Genomic DNA, 13,228 nt, shown 5'->3' with positions numbered 1-13,228 from the left:
TATTGTAGGAGAGTTCACCAAAAGGCAGGAAACACACATTTTCAGGTCTCCGACCCACAGAATGACAGCAACGCTCTTAGGAGCACTCCGATTCTTGCTGAAAAAGAATAGAATTCTTTATTGGCCAAGTGTGATTGGACACACAAGGAATTTGTCTTTGGTGCATATGCTCTCAGTACACATATAAAAAGACAATATACTTTTGTCAAGAATCATAAGGTACAACACTTAATGATAGTCATAGGGTAGAAATACGCAATCAGGAAACAATATCAATATAAATCATAAGGATACAAGCAACAAAGTTACAGTCAGGCAGTCATAAGGGAGAGGGGATGGGTGATAGGAACGATGAGAAGACTAATAGTAATAATAGTAATGCAGCCTTAGTGAATAGTTTGACCGTGGTGAGGAAATTATTTGTTTAGCAGAGTGATGGTGTTCAGGTGGGGGAGGGATTGCCCTTGTGTCTAGTTGTCTTGGTGTGCAGTGCTCTATAGCATCATTTTGAGGGTAGGAGTTGAAACAATTTATGTCCAGGATGTGAGGGGTCTGTAAATATCTGCCCTCTTTTTGACTCCTGCAGTGTACAGGTCCTCAATGGAAGGCAGGCTGGTGGCAATTGTTTTTTCTGCAGTTCTGATTATCTAATTAAAAGATGCTGAGGCACCCAAGGTGCGCTGAGCGTGAGAAAGACCACCACAAGGCACCCCAGACTCTCCCCTCCCCCCGCAGATGAGATGAGGCAAAGCAGACAACACCTCCCCCAAAATGACCCTAAAGACTGAGGACCCACAGACCCACACAGACCAATACAAAGGGAGCAGATTGAAACTCTCTGGAGGTGGGAGTGTATGGAAGGGAACGAACGTGGAAAGAGATACAGGTGGGAAGGCGACGCTGCGCGTGCGTCACCCTCGCGCTCTTTTCCTCCACCACTACCACCCCCTCCCTTTCCTACCGCTCGAGCTCCCCACGTCCTTTGATGCGGAGCCCCCCCCCCCCTCTTCTCTCTCTCTCTCTCTCTCTCTCTCACACACACACACACACACGCCGCGGGAGAGAGCGGCCGTTGCTTGTTTACCTGCGGCGCGCGCGACAGAGCGGCTGCCTCCCCAACGTTCCAAAATTAGGGTCTCGCCCGCGCGCACGCGTCCTCAGACCTTCGCCGGCTTGTTTTGGCCGGCTTGGCTTGACCGGCAGGCGCGCGCAGCCCACAGCGGCAAGCCTCTGCCTCCCGCCCGCGCGCACGCCAGTCCTTGCCGCTATCTCAGCTGCTGGGAAAGGAGGGGGAGGAGGGAGAGCGGGCTCTCTTTAAGTGTCCTCATCCTCTCCTGTTTCCATCGCTATCAAACCCCCCCCCCTCCGCCGCCGCTTTTTTTTTCTTTTGGCTGCGCAAGCGCAGAAAGAAATAGCGGTTATTGTTACTGGGCTTTCTTTTAATCTTCAGAGAAGCGCGCGAAGACGAGGGGGATGGTTGGGGACCCTTTGGAGAACGGGGAGCAATTGGAGGGGGGGGGAGAAGGGGAGACTGCAAACGCGCGAGGGTTGCTGGGGGATGTAGTTTCATTAGTATGAGGGTGAGGGGCTCCTCACCGCCAAGATTATGCCTCTGAAAGAAAATTATAGCGAGAGGAGGGTACTAAGTGAGACTTGGGGAAAATTGGAAGAGGAATTTATGACTGAGGCTGCAATTAACTTGAGAGCAACCTCTTTTGATGAGCCCAGCCGCCTCCCCCCCCCCACATCCCACCCCTCAAATAGCCATATACATGATTCACAACTTCATTGTATGGCTTCTAATGCAGCCTAAGCAAAGTCTTGGCCAATATTGACTTTTGGGGGGATGCTAAGCTTCCTCAGACCTGATTCCTCCTTGGATGGAGAATATTGCAAAATCTCAGAGCTAGTGACTTAAATTGGGAATGGATTTGGGGAGGAATCCTCAGAATGCAGCAATGGCACCTGCATTATTACCTATAAATCACTAGGAACAGAGCTCACTTCAAGATTAGTCTATGGCAGTGTTTCTCAATCTTGTCAACTTTAAGATGGGCGGGAGGGGGGGCTTCAACAAATAGAAGTCGCCCCCCCCCCATCTTAAAAGTGCTAAAACATTATTCAAAGGCTACAGGCACATAACAGTGTGCAAAGAAGCAATTCATTATATGCAATGATGTTGCAGAAAAATGCAGTGCAGTCATTGGAGCAATGCATTATTAAGATGCATTTAACTCCGGGGCAGTCGTGCCCTTCAAGCAGATATAATATCACAGCCCTTAGGCCTTTAGAAGAGTTTGCCAGATTTTGCCACAAGGTGACTTTAGGGGCACGTGTCCCATAGGGGCCGATGAATCTGGGAAGCCTGCAAGCAATACTAAGAGACCAACAGCTCTTTTCCATGCTTGGTTCTGAATCACTGGTGATTATTTAGGGCACATGAGCTATTCTAAATATATACCTCCCAAAATTAGTGGTCATGGAAGGACTAATGTTAGCCTAATTCCTTTCTAAAGCCATCAAAATTGTTGGCATCACAATGGAAGCCTCTGCTGTATCATTTTTCAGTCTATCAAAGAAGCCCTTCCTTTTCACCCATCCCAAATAATCCCACCATTAACTTCGGTTTTGTCTACTTTCCCCTTCTCCTGGAGAGGAAAACCATATTTAACTTCATTAAATTAAATTAATAAATCAGAGTTGGATTTGCTTCCCAACACTGTAGGGGGGGGGGGGAAGCAACTGATCAACTTGTCTCCCCTCAGCTTTTTCTAGTTCTTGACTAAAATTATTGGATAAGACTGCTAGAATGGTGGTAAGACTGCTAGAATGACACAAAAGCAATGCTGAATACATTTGGAAAGGATTCAATGTAGAGTTTCTGAATCATCTCAGCATAGGCCAGCCTGAGTCATAGTCCATCTTATATGATAAATAGGCAGGCCAAGTTGAATAAATGGTTTTCTCCATGAAGCTTAAGGGAGTTTGCTATTCTGCTCTTTCCCCCTATATTATACTGAGATACTAGTTTGAAACAGTCTTAAGACTAGTCCTGCATGCTAACTAGTTGCACCACATTATTCCCCCTGCAAGTCCTAAGCAGCCAAAGGGTGTTGGAATGATAAAGTGATATGACTTTTTTCCCCCACATCTGTAGAAAACCTCCTGTTTAAGGTTTCACACCCCAAAGCTATCCAACCACACTTTGGTTCTGCGTTGTAGGAAATTAAAACCTACCCTTTGCTAGAAAACTGAAATATCCCGGGAAATATTAAGAAGGCAGAATATTATATTTCCCTGGATGTGAAAAGGAAGAAATATGATTTTAAATACAGAGTAGCTCCCTGCAGCTTCCCATACCTCCCCCCTCCCCTTTTGCCACTGAGCCCTTAAAGCCTGAGCTAGTCTACTTTACATAATAAAGGTAGGATTAGCCTTCTACAGAAATTCACCACATGGCATCTGGAAACTCAATCAAACTTGGACTCAAAGCACAGCCTAGAGAGTTGCCCCTACATGGCCGCATGGGAGTCTGACAACCAATCAGAATACATTTCTTACACAGGAACAGGAAACAGAGGTGGGGCCGAACAGAGTATAAAAACCCAGCAAGCCCTTTCTTCTTTACCCAACATTTGAAGCATGTGACCCCCCCCCTTTTTCTGTTCAGGACCTTAATCCTGTCCATCATTAAACCATCTTTCCAAGCAGCCTCTATGTTTCCAGTTTCTTTTTCCCTACTTGGAACTGAACCCAGAAGAACATTTCTTCCAACAGCGTAACATCCAATTCTAGCCCGCCGCCCCAAATATACTTGCATGGATTCTCCCTGCTTGGAAGACAGAAATTGTTCCCCATTTTTTACATATCCTTGGTCAGCCAAAAAAAAAAAAAAAAGCCACATCAGACTGAGTAGCATGGAAGAAAGTCAGCTGGGCGCTGTTTCAGCCTTGCTTAACTCACACGAGCTTCTCTGCTCAAAATCTAGCGGCAGCAGCCCTTCTGTTTATTGTCTGGCTTCCAATCACTCCTAGTGCGGTTTCAGCAGCAGGATGTGTACACCCCAAGATATTTTAAATAGCGGCCTTTGGCTCAGATCAGCCCTTCCCCATCCCCAGTTTGAGGCAGGAAGTGAAAACCCAAGCAACACAAAAGAACAAGACAGAATTCATAATAAGCAACCCCCTTCAGTATTCTGTATCCATGTTACACAAGATAACCGGCAGTAGAAAACAACCATCTGCTGGAGTGTCTTGCATGATTGATCACCCTTTCTCCAAAAGCATTAAGATTTTCATGAATTGTGCTTCAAAGGATAGATATGTTCCAAGATGCACAATAAATGAAAGGTGAGGAGAGTAGCAATCTCTTAATAAGAATCAGATGAGGCAAAGATTCTTTGTTGGGTTCTCAGCTATGGAATGCCCCAATCTCTTGAGAGTGAGCAACCAGCAAAATTCAAACTGCTAAATTTAAAAAAAAGCATCCTATATTAATGTGGTTGCTTTTGGCACTGGTAGGCCTGATTGAGAATGGAGACAATTTAGGCACTTTTCTGCTCGGTTGCAAGAATATCTTCAAGGCATCCCAGTTCCAGGGAAGCCATCTGCTCATCAAATTTATTCTATTTGGATTCATCTGGAAATTGCCATACTTTATCTTAATCCTGTGGGACACAGTGGCTCAGTGGCTAAGATGCTGAGCTTGTCGATCAGAGAGGTCGGCAATTCAGCTGTTCGAATCCCTAGTGCTGCTTAATGGAGTGCGCTCCCATTACTTGTCCTAGCTTTTGCCAACCTAGCAGTTCTAAAGGATGTAAAAAATGCAAGTAGAAAAATAGGAACCACCTTTGGTAGGAAGGTAAGAGTTCTGGGAACTTTCAGCATTTAGTCATGCCGGCCACATGACCACGGAGACATCTTTGCACAATACTGGCTCTTCGCCTTTGAAATGGAGATGAGCACCACCCCCTAGAATCAGGAACGACTAGCACATGTGTGCGAGGGGAACCTTTACCTTTATCTTAATTCTATACTTTGATTTTAATAAAACACTGATTTTTAGCCCTCTTTGTTGGCAACTTTTCAGAGAGTTGAAAAGCATTATGTACCCTTTAGCTTTCTCAATACGTTCATCAAATTGTTTCTCATCCCCCGGATCACCTTTGTAGCTTTTGTAAAACTTGCTTCAATTCTTCTGAATCTTACAAAGTAGTACCTGGTATTGAATTCAAGGTGTGGTTCCAACTAATGTAGAATGAATAGAAATTATTACTTATGATTTGGAAATTATATTTCCCTTAAAAGAGCCTAAAATATTTGCCTTCTTTGCATCACCACCCTGCTGACTCAGATTGTTTATGAACTGCTATTCTAAAGCCTTTTTCCTAAATGTTATTGCCAAGCCCCATCCTATATTTATGCATTTGTTGTCTGTTTCCCCAGAAGGATGACTTTGCATTTGTCTGTTCAATTTCACTGTTATTTTCAAGCCATTCTTTTAAAAAAATTACAAGAACATTTTGGATTTTTTTCCCCAGAGCATTAGTTATCCCATCAAATTTTGTAATATCAGTATATTTAATAAGCTTTTTCTGCACCCAATTTGCAAAAAATGTTGACAAAAACTGAGCTAAGGAAGACGGAACATTATGGTACGCAAATCAATATTTCCCTACAACTTGATGAGAAACTGTCAATGTGGCCATTTGTTGTGCCACATTGCCCAAAGGTAGCTGGCTAACTTAAGAACTAAAAAAAATTGTCCACTCAAAATACAAACCACTATTTCCAGCATTACTGATATTGATATTCCCTACCATGCTGTGAGGAGGGTTGGGGGAAGCTATCCTTCTCTGGAAAATACTACATAGACCCATCATGCTAACGAAATAGAACCATGGAAAAAAATCTCACTTTATTTCCAGAATTACATAACCAGAAAAAAAAACCAGTGAATAATTTTCTCTTGCTTCCAGGGTATCATTAATTTCTCATCCACAGAATTAAGTCAAGTTTGAAAAAAACATCAGCAAAGTGAGACCACCATGTGGACGGCAGAATGCAGATTGTCAGGTATTCTTCGTCTTCCTCTGCTTCTTCAAAGCTGCTCTCAAAGCTTATCTCGCCGCCTTTGTAACTTAAACCACAGGCCGAGGCTGCTGGGTCATCAGGACACCAAAGCGTTTCTTGATGGTGATCCTGTGTCGAGAATATTTGTCATCAGGAGAGAAGCGGGCAGGGTGGGCCGAACATGTTGGCTGGCCGGACGGATCCATTTTCTACAAAGCCGGAGAATCAAGACAGAACCGTGTGTCAATTTAAGGAAGATCACGTAATGACTTTAAATCAACGTATCCCATCTAAAAAGCCATGCAGGCCCCCTACCTTTCAGATAAAATAGCCGTATGAGCATAACTTATTAAAACCTTATCCAGAATGTGTGCAAAGTATGAAAGACCATGAAAAAAAATCAATCTTGTGATGTTCAGTACTCTACACAGGGATTGTGCTACAATGCTTCTCTTTAATACAGAGAAGTATATGAGTATAAGAAGTATAAGAGCCGAGGTGGCGCAGTGGTTAGGGTGCAGTACTGCAGGCCACTTTAGCTGACTGTGATCTGTAGTTCAGCGGTTCAAATCTCACTGGCTCAAGGTTGACTCAGCCTTCCATCCTTCCGAGGTGGGTGAAATGAGGACCCTGACTGTGGGGGCAAGTTGCTGACTCAATTTGCTAAAAAAATAAATAAATTGTAAACCACTTAGAGAGGGCTGAAAGCCCTATGAAGCGGTATATAAGTCTAATTAATAAATAATAATTAATAAATAAATATTCAACTGACCTCCTAAGCAAACTGAAAAATGCCAACAGATGTTAATGCCTTCCTACAGTTCTTGCTGGAGTTTTTATTTTCTCTCTCTCTCTCTCTCCCTCTCCCTCCCTCCCTCCCTCTCTCTCTCTCTCTCTCTCTCTGAACTGTCTTCACTGAAAAAGTTGGGGTGCATCTAGAGATGTATCTGCTTTGAAAATAGCCCATGTTGAACAGATGGTGCTCTTTGTGCTGGGTTATTTTCTTGCCGACGTTTCATTACCCAAACTGAGTAACATCATCAGTGCTATAGATGTCCAGTGATGATGTTACCTAGTTGGATAATAAAACATATGCAAGAAAGCAATCAAGCTCAGAGACAGCACCAAGGACCCCTCAATCCAACCCTAAGCTACAAATATTCTCTAATGGTACTATGCTGAAATGTATAGCATAGGGGTCCCTAACCCCTGGTCCACAGTTCTGATAGGAACTGGGCCATACAAGGAGCAAGTGAGCGCAGGTTCATTTTCGTATGCACAGGATCGCTAGGCTGTGTGTGCGCAACCATCTCCCCCCCCGCCCCACTGTCGCTCCATGGAGCCAGTAAGGTTGGGGACCACTGGGATAGCACAACCAAACATCAACACAGGACATGGTTTTTTTTGACATTTTGTACTCTTGTCATAAACTGTTTTATGATCATCTTTGCATCATAAAAAGCTTTATAACATTTGCCACATTTCAACTTCACAGATGTCATGAGTCCTGGATGATGGATGCCTTATATAAATTAACCCCCTTTGAAGTACTTTGTTTCAAAAAGTGTTGTCCTATGGTTTCCTAACGTTTTGCACAATTAAAGATTATGGAAATTTTTTAGTAGTATTGAGAACCAGTCTAACATGATTAAAATACACTGTATACTGCCAAGAGTCATTTTTAGTGAGATGAGAGGCTGTGTGTGTGTGTGTGTGTGTGTGTGTGTGTGCAGTTTACATATCACATTAAACCCAAAACCCTGATTTACAAGCTACAGCAGCTGGATTCATTGTTTCTTTGGTTTTGGTTTAGCATGATATGAAATTGGCCACAAGTTTTCAAAACATTTTATTTCAAACACTTTTGGAACAATGCCAAGCTCAGCTTCTTGTACATTTAAAGTGTAGTCATGAATAATATAATAAGTATATGTAATAAATTAATTGCCATGATTATCAGAGCAAATAATAATCCCAAAGCTAGACAGTGACATTAGATTAAGAAGTATTTTCATCATCCTATAACCATGATGGCGAACCTGTGGCACGCAGAGCCCTCTCTCCTGGCACACATGCAGGTCATATCTCCGTGGCCTTTCTTTCATGCGCTTCTGTTTCCCTACAGACGACGAAACTGAAGCTTGTGAAAGAAAAATATCTTACTTCGCTGCTGGTGTTGGGATGCCCTGCCTCCCGCTGGTCTACAGGTCTCTGTGGCGCATGCATGCATGCATTTGCACATGTCAACACCCATGTCTGTGAATATGTGCATGTCCATGCATACGCATGATCATGCGTGCACACCATTCAGTTTGGGCATTGGCACACAATTTGGGCACTCGGTGTCTAAAAAGTTTCATCATCCCTATCCTATAACTTTATACAAGGTCCACACCAAAATTCGAATGGCTTCCATGTTGCTGGCATTTCAAATGACCTTAAAGAGCCAGGGGCTGTTTGCCCAGACAAGTGGAGGAGACCATTGATGTCCTTCTCTTCCTCTGTGGGTTTGCTTTCATTGCCATCATTCTTCTTTTGGCTTGTACTGTTTTTGTGGGGTAAATTTCTGCTTCTCTTTGTTTTAAATATTTTAAAATATTTATACACACATACAAATACACACACATGCACGCACATATACATACATACATACATACATACATACATACATACATATATACACGCACATACATATATACACACACACGAACACACACACACACACACACACACACACACACACACACAGACAATATACCCCAAAATATGAAATCACAGCTGCAAGAGTTTAGTTGATATTGGCCTTCTCACACATCAAGTTCTTTCCCCAAATGTCATAATATATGAATGTAATGTTTGTGTGGATCCAAGCAATGTGGCCTTTTGCAATTGACAAATTGAAAGTTGGTCAGTGTGGACATTTTCTAAGGGTCATCCAAGATCTTTTTGGGTGTGGCACCAAGTTGTGGCAATAGCCATTGGGACCACCATGGCGAGCTTATGCTATAATCTTTCAATTTTGATTTTCAAATCTTGATATATTGTGATCTTCTCCAATTCTCGGTCTTCTATTTTACTATCCCCTGGTATTGCCACATCAGTTATCCCTCATTTACTTCTTTTCAACCACAGTTAAACAGTTAGGCATGTGATGGAGTAAGATTTTATCAGTTTGTATTCAGCTTTATTAATATTGTAAATTATTATTATGGGTGCATCCTTTGCAACCAAATCCCTAATGTCATAAAACAAAAATAAATATTAGGCCTCTAGGCAATGAATTGCATATTTCACAAATTTTATCAGTTTTTATCTTTAGGAAATCTTTAGGAATATGCAAGGTTCTAACAGGCACAGTAAATGAATACTCCATTCCCTAACAAACCCATTCTAACATTTTTTTTCACATCAGTTTCTACATTTCCCACCCATGCTAAAGACCTAGAAGAGCCTGAAAAATAATTATCCTACTTTTAAATTGTTACATTCTGGAAATGAATCCAGTTGCATATGGAGATCATTCTCCATCTCCCTTTACTTCCCAAAAGATAATTAAGAGAAATAGTAGGGAAAGATTGTGTTTTCAGCTTTATCAGGTGTATCAAGATTAGCTGAAGGGTTGCAAAAAACCAAAACACAATAAGACAACCATTTGGATGAATTGCTAAAGTGCCAAGGGCAGTGGTGGGATTCAGCCAGTTCGCACCATTTGGGAGAAAGTGTTGTTAACTTTCTGAGCAGTTTGGTGAACTGGTTATGGGAAGAAATCTTTAGGGCAGAGAACTGGTTGTTAAATTATTTGACTCCAACCACTGGCCAAAGGAATCATATTGCTTGCCATATTATACAACCATATTGGTCACCATATTATAGAAAAAAGATAGAGATTCTGGAAAGAGTGCAAAGAAAAGCAACCAAGATGGATTAAGAGGCTAAAACACATGAAGAATGGTTGCAGGGACTGGGTATGTTTAGTTTAATGAAAAGAAGGACTAGGGGAGACATGATAGCAATGTTCCAATATTTGAGGGGCTGCCACAGAGAAGAGGTGGGGTCAACCTATTTTCCAAAGCACCCAAATGGATGGAAACTGATCAAGGAAAGATTCAACCTAGAAATAAGTGAGAACCTATTTATGAAAGTGAGAACAATCAACTAACGGAGTAGCTCATTTTTAGAAGTTGTGGGAGCTTCATCATTGGAAGCTTTCAAGAAGAGTCTGGACTGCCATTTGTCAGAAATAGTGAAGAATCTCTTGCTTGGGGGGGGGGGTGTTGGACTAGATGACCTACAAGATCCCTTCCTTAACTCTGTTAATCTGTTAAACATAAGAAGAACGGTTGCAGAAACTGGACTGATCTAGTGGTTTAATGAAAAGGAGGACTAAAGGTGACGTTCTAGCACTGTTCCATTTGAGGGTGTGCCACAACGAAGAGGGGGAGGGGGGGTCAACCTATTTCCCAAAACATCACAAGGCTGGACAATAAACGATAGATGGAAGCAAATCTAGAACTAAGGAGAGAGTGAAAAAACAAACAAACATCAGTGGAACGTCTTGCCTTCAGACGTTATGGATGCTCCATCACTGGAGGCTTTTAAGAAGAGATTGGACCACCATTTATCTGGAATGGTATATAGGCTCTCCTGCTTGAGCAGAGAGGGTTGGACTAGAGGACCTCCAAGGTCCCTTCCAACTCTCCTATTGTTCTTTTCTGTTGTGATCTAGCCTTACCTTCAGAGTATAGACTCTCTCCCCTTGTTCATTGATGTAGTATTGCAGAAACATTGTGGCCAAACTGCAACCGCAACGCCGCTGACTTCAGTTTTATGATGAAACAAAAAAAACGCGCTTCTCCTACTCCGCACACACACGTGGATAACGCCGCTTCCGGGATACCCCTTACACTTTAAGGACCGCCCCAAAAGCGGAGCGTTCTGGGAGTTGTCGTTTTATTAAGCTTCAAGCTCTACGATTCACGTTGCTGTCTGGCTCGCAGTGTTTTCCTGGAAGTTGTAGTGTCTTTCCCTCAATGAATTCTGGGAACGGTAGTCGTTCTCCGCGCCAAGCCTCGTTATTCTGCATCAGGAGCTGCAGAAAGCATCTTCTTTGAGAATGTGTTTTTCGGAGGTTTTTCGTTTGATTGGATCTCTTGCTAAGAAAATATAGTGGTTGCATTTAAAAAATGCAGAGTAGTTGCGTAACAAGCAGCACTTAGCACTAGAAAAGTATCGAAAGGGATAATTTTCCTGAGATCCTTAGATCAACGGAGGTTGCCTAAGGGCAGTGGATAAAACAAGGACGGAGGAACAATAATGACCTCAGCACAAAACAACCAAAATGGGCGCACGTGTTGTCCTGATTTGCAACTGGGCTAACACATAGAGTAATTTAGCCTTATTTGTTGAATAAACTAATGGATTGAGTTCACACGGTACTAAGCCCTCACCAAATTACCGTGTCTGCGTTTGCACATCACAGTAACTCACTAGCTAGCTAAACCAATGTTTTGTGTTTTCTGCATTTTGTATATGCCTCACCCATGGATATTCTTTTACGGTTCACTAAATTATGGAAATCAGAAAATTAGATTTGTTGACAAAACCACCCTAGTTTAAAGTGCTGTGTAAACCCACCACTCCAGCACAGTGATTCTCAAACCTGGCCACTTCTAAGGTGTGTGGGCTTCAACTCCCAGAATTGCCCAGCCAGCAATTGGGAGTCCAGACATTTTAATAGAATAGAATAGAATAGAATAGAATAGAATAGAATAGAATAGAATTCTGTATTGGCCAAGTGTGATTGTACGCACAAGGAATTTGTCTTTAGTGCATATGTTCTCAGTGTACATAAAGAAAAATAAAACATTCATCAAGAATCATAAGACACAACACTTAGTGATAGTCATAGCTTACTAATAAGCAATCACATTATACTAGGAAACAAAACAATATAAAATTTAAAGATACAATCAACAAAAGTCATAAGTGGAAAGAGATAGGTACAAGGAAGAAAGAGAACAACAACAACAACAACAACAACAATAATAATAATACATTCTTAGTATGTAATATGGCAGTGTTGTGGGAATTAGTTGTTTAGCAGAGTGATGGCATTCGGGGAAAAACTGTCCTCGTATCCAGTTTTGGTGTGCAATGCTCTATAGCGTCATTTTGAGGGTAGGAGTTGAAACAATTTATATCCAGGGTATGAAGGGTCTGTAAATATTTTCAGGCCATCTTTTTCACGCATGTAGTCTACAGGTCCTCAGTGGAAGGAAGGTTGAAGGTAATTGTTTTTTTCTGCAGTTCTGATTATCCGTTGAAGTCTGTGTCTGTCTTGTTGGGTTGCAGAGCCAAACCAGACAGTTATGGAGGTGCAGATGACAGACTCAATAATTCCTCTGTAGAACAGAATCAGCAGCTCTTTGGGCAGTCTGAGCTTCCTGAGTTGGTGCACAAAGAACATTCTTTGTTGTACTTTTTTAATGACATTTTTGATGTTAGGTGTCCATTTTAGGTCCTCAGATATAATAGAACCAAAAAAACGTTAAGGCCTCTACTATTGATACTGTGTTGTCTAGTATTTTATAGCATTATAGTATGTTGATACTATGCTGTCTAGTATCTAAAGTGTATAAAGTTGTATATATAGTATATAAACTTGCCACATTTGACAAACATTGCCATAAATAAATGGTGAATTTTAGTAGATAAAAAGGAGAAAAAGAAGTAACAGCTGTATTTTAACACTGACCACTTTTTACAGAAGATAGCTTTGTCCAAACCTTTCACTGTTTTTGAAAATAGCATTTGGAAGAAAGCATCTAATTTGTGACAGCCCGTTGTTTGAACAAGTAGAGGAGAAGAGTATCCCATTTCCAGTCAGATGAAATAAACGTAGATCACTCTCCAACTCAAATCCCTGCCTTGAACACAACCTGGTTGTAGAATAAAGCTGGAAGACACCCATGAAATATAGAAGTCAGTTTTCTCTGAGGTGTCACTCAAAGCCAGCACCCCAGTTCCACTCTGTGACCTGGGAGCAAACCCTCTGGGAGGAAGGTTTTGTTGGTACTTTCTCCAAACTACATTTTTCAAAGTTCTGTTAATAGAGGCCGTGTGACAGTTAAAACAGTTTCAAACTGGTTTACATTGTA

At 41.8% G+C, this 13,228-nt stretch overlaps 2 protein-coding genes across 4 annotated transcripts in view; both read right to left on the bottom strand.

Moving 5' to 3' along the window:
- SLC12A6 (solute carrier family 12 member 6) overlaps window positions 1–1,275 on the bottom strand; it is a 55,493-nt gene extending 54,218 nt beyond the window's left edge. For 2 of the 3 annotated variants that reach the window (XM_087714137.1, XM_087714138.1), the window contains exon 1: window positions 1,085–1,275. The gene's annotated coding sequence lies outside the window, so the exon portion shown is untranslated. The remainder of the gene's footprint in view (window positions 1–1,084) is intronic. The other variant, XM_087714139.1, reaches the window with a different exon arrangement.
- A 4,622-nt stretch (window positions 1,276–5,897) lies between these two features.
- Window positions 5,898–10,963, bottom strand: NOP10 (NOP10 ribonucleoprotein). Its single transcript, XM_014062873.2, has 2 exons — window positions 10,804–10,963; window positions 5,898–6,280 (listed from the first exon to the last, which is right to left on the bottom strand). Exons 1-2 carry the CDS (start codon window positions 10,855–10,857, stop codon window positions 6,140–6,142), a joined length of 195 nt encoding a protein of 64 aa, XP_013918348.1. The 5' UTR covers window positions 10,858–10,963; the 3' UTR covers window positions 5,898–6,139.
- Between the last annotated feature and the right edge of the window lie 2,265 nt (window positions 10,964–13,228).

The sequence above is a fragment of the Thamnophis sirtalis genome, unplaced genomic scaffold, assembly GCF_051295495.1.
Source record: "Thamnophis sirtalis isolate CommonGarterSnake01/CBP01778 unplaced genomic scaffold, rThaSir2_p1.2 scaffold_4, whole genome shotgun sequence".
Taxonomy (NCBI): Eukaryota; Metazoa; Chordata; class Lepidosauria; order Squamata; family Natricidae; genus Thamnophis; species Thamnophis sirtalis.
The sequence above is the reverse complement of the archived record's forward strand: the minus strand, read 5'-3'. Positions and strand labels throughout refer to the sequence as shown.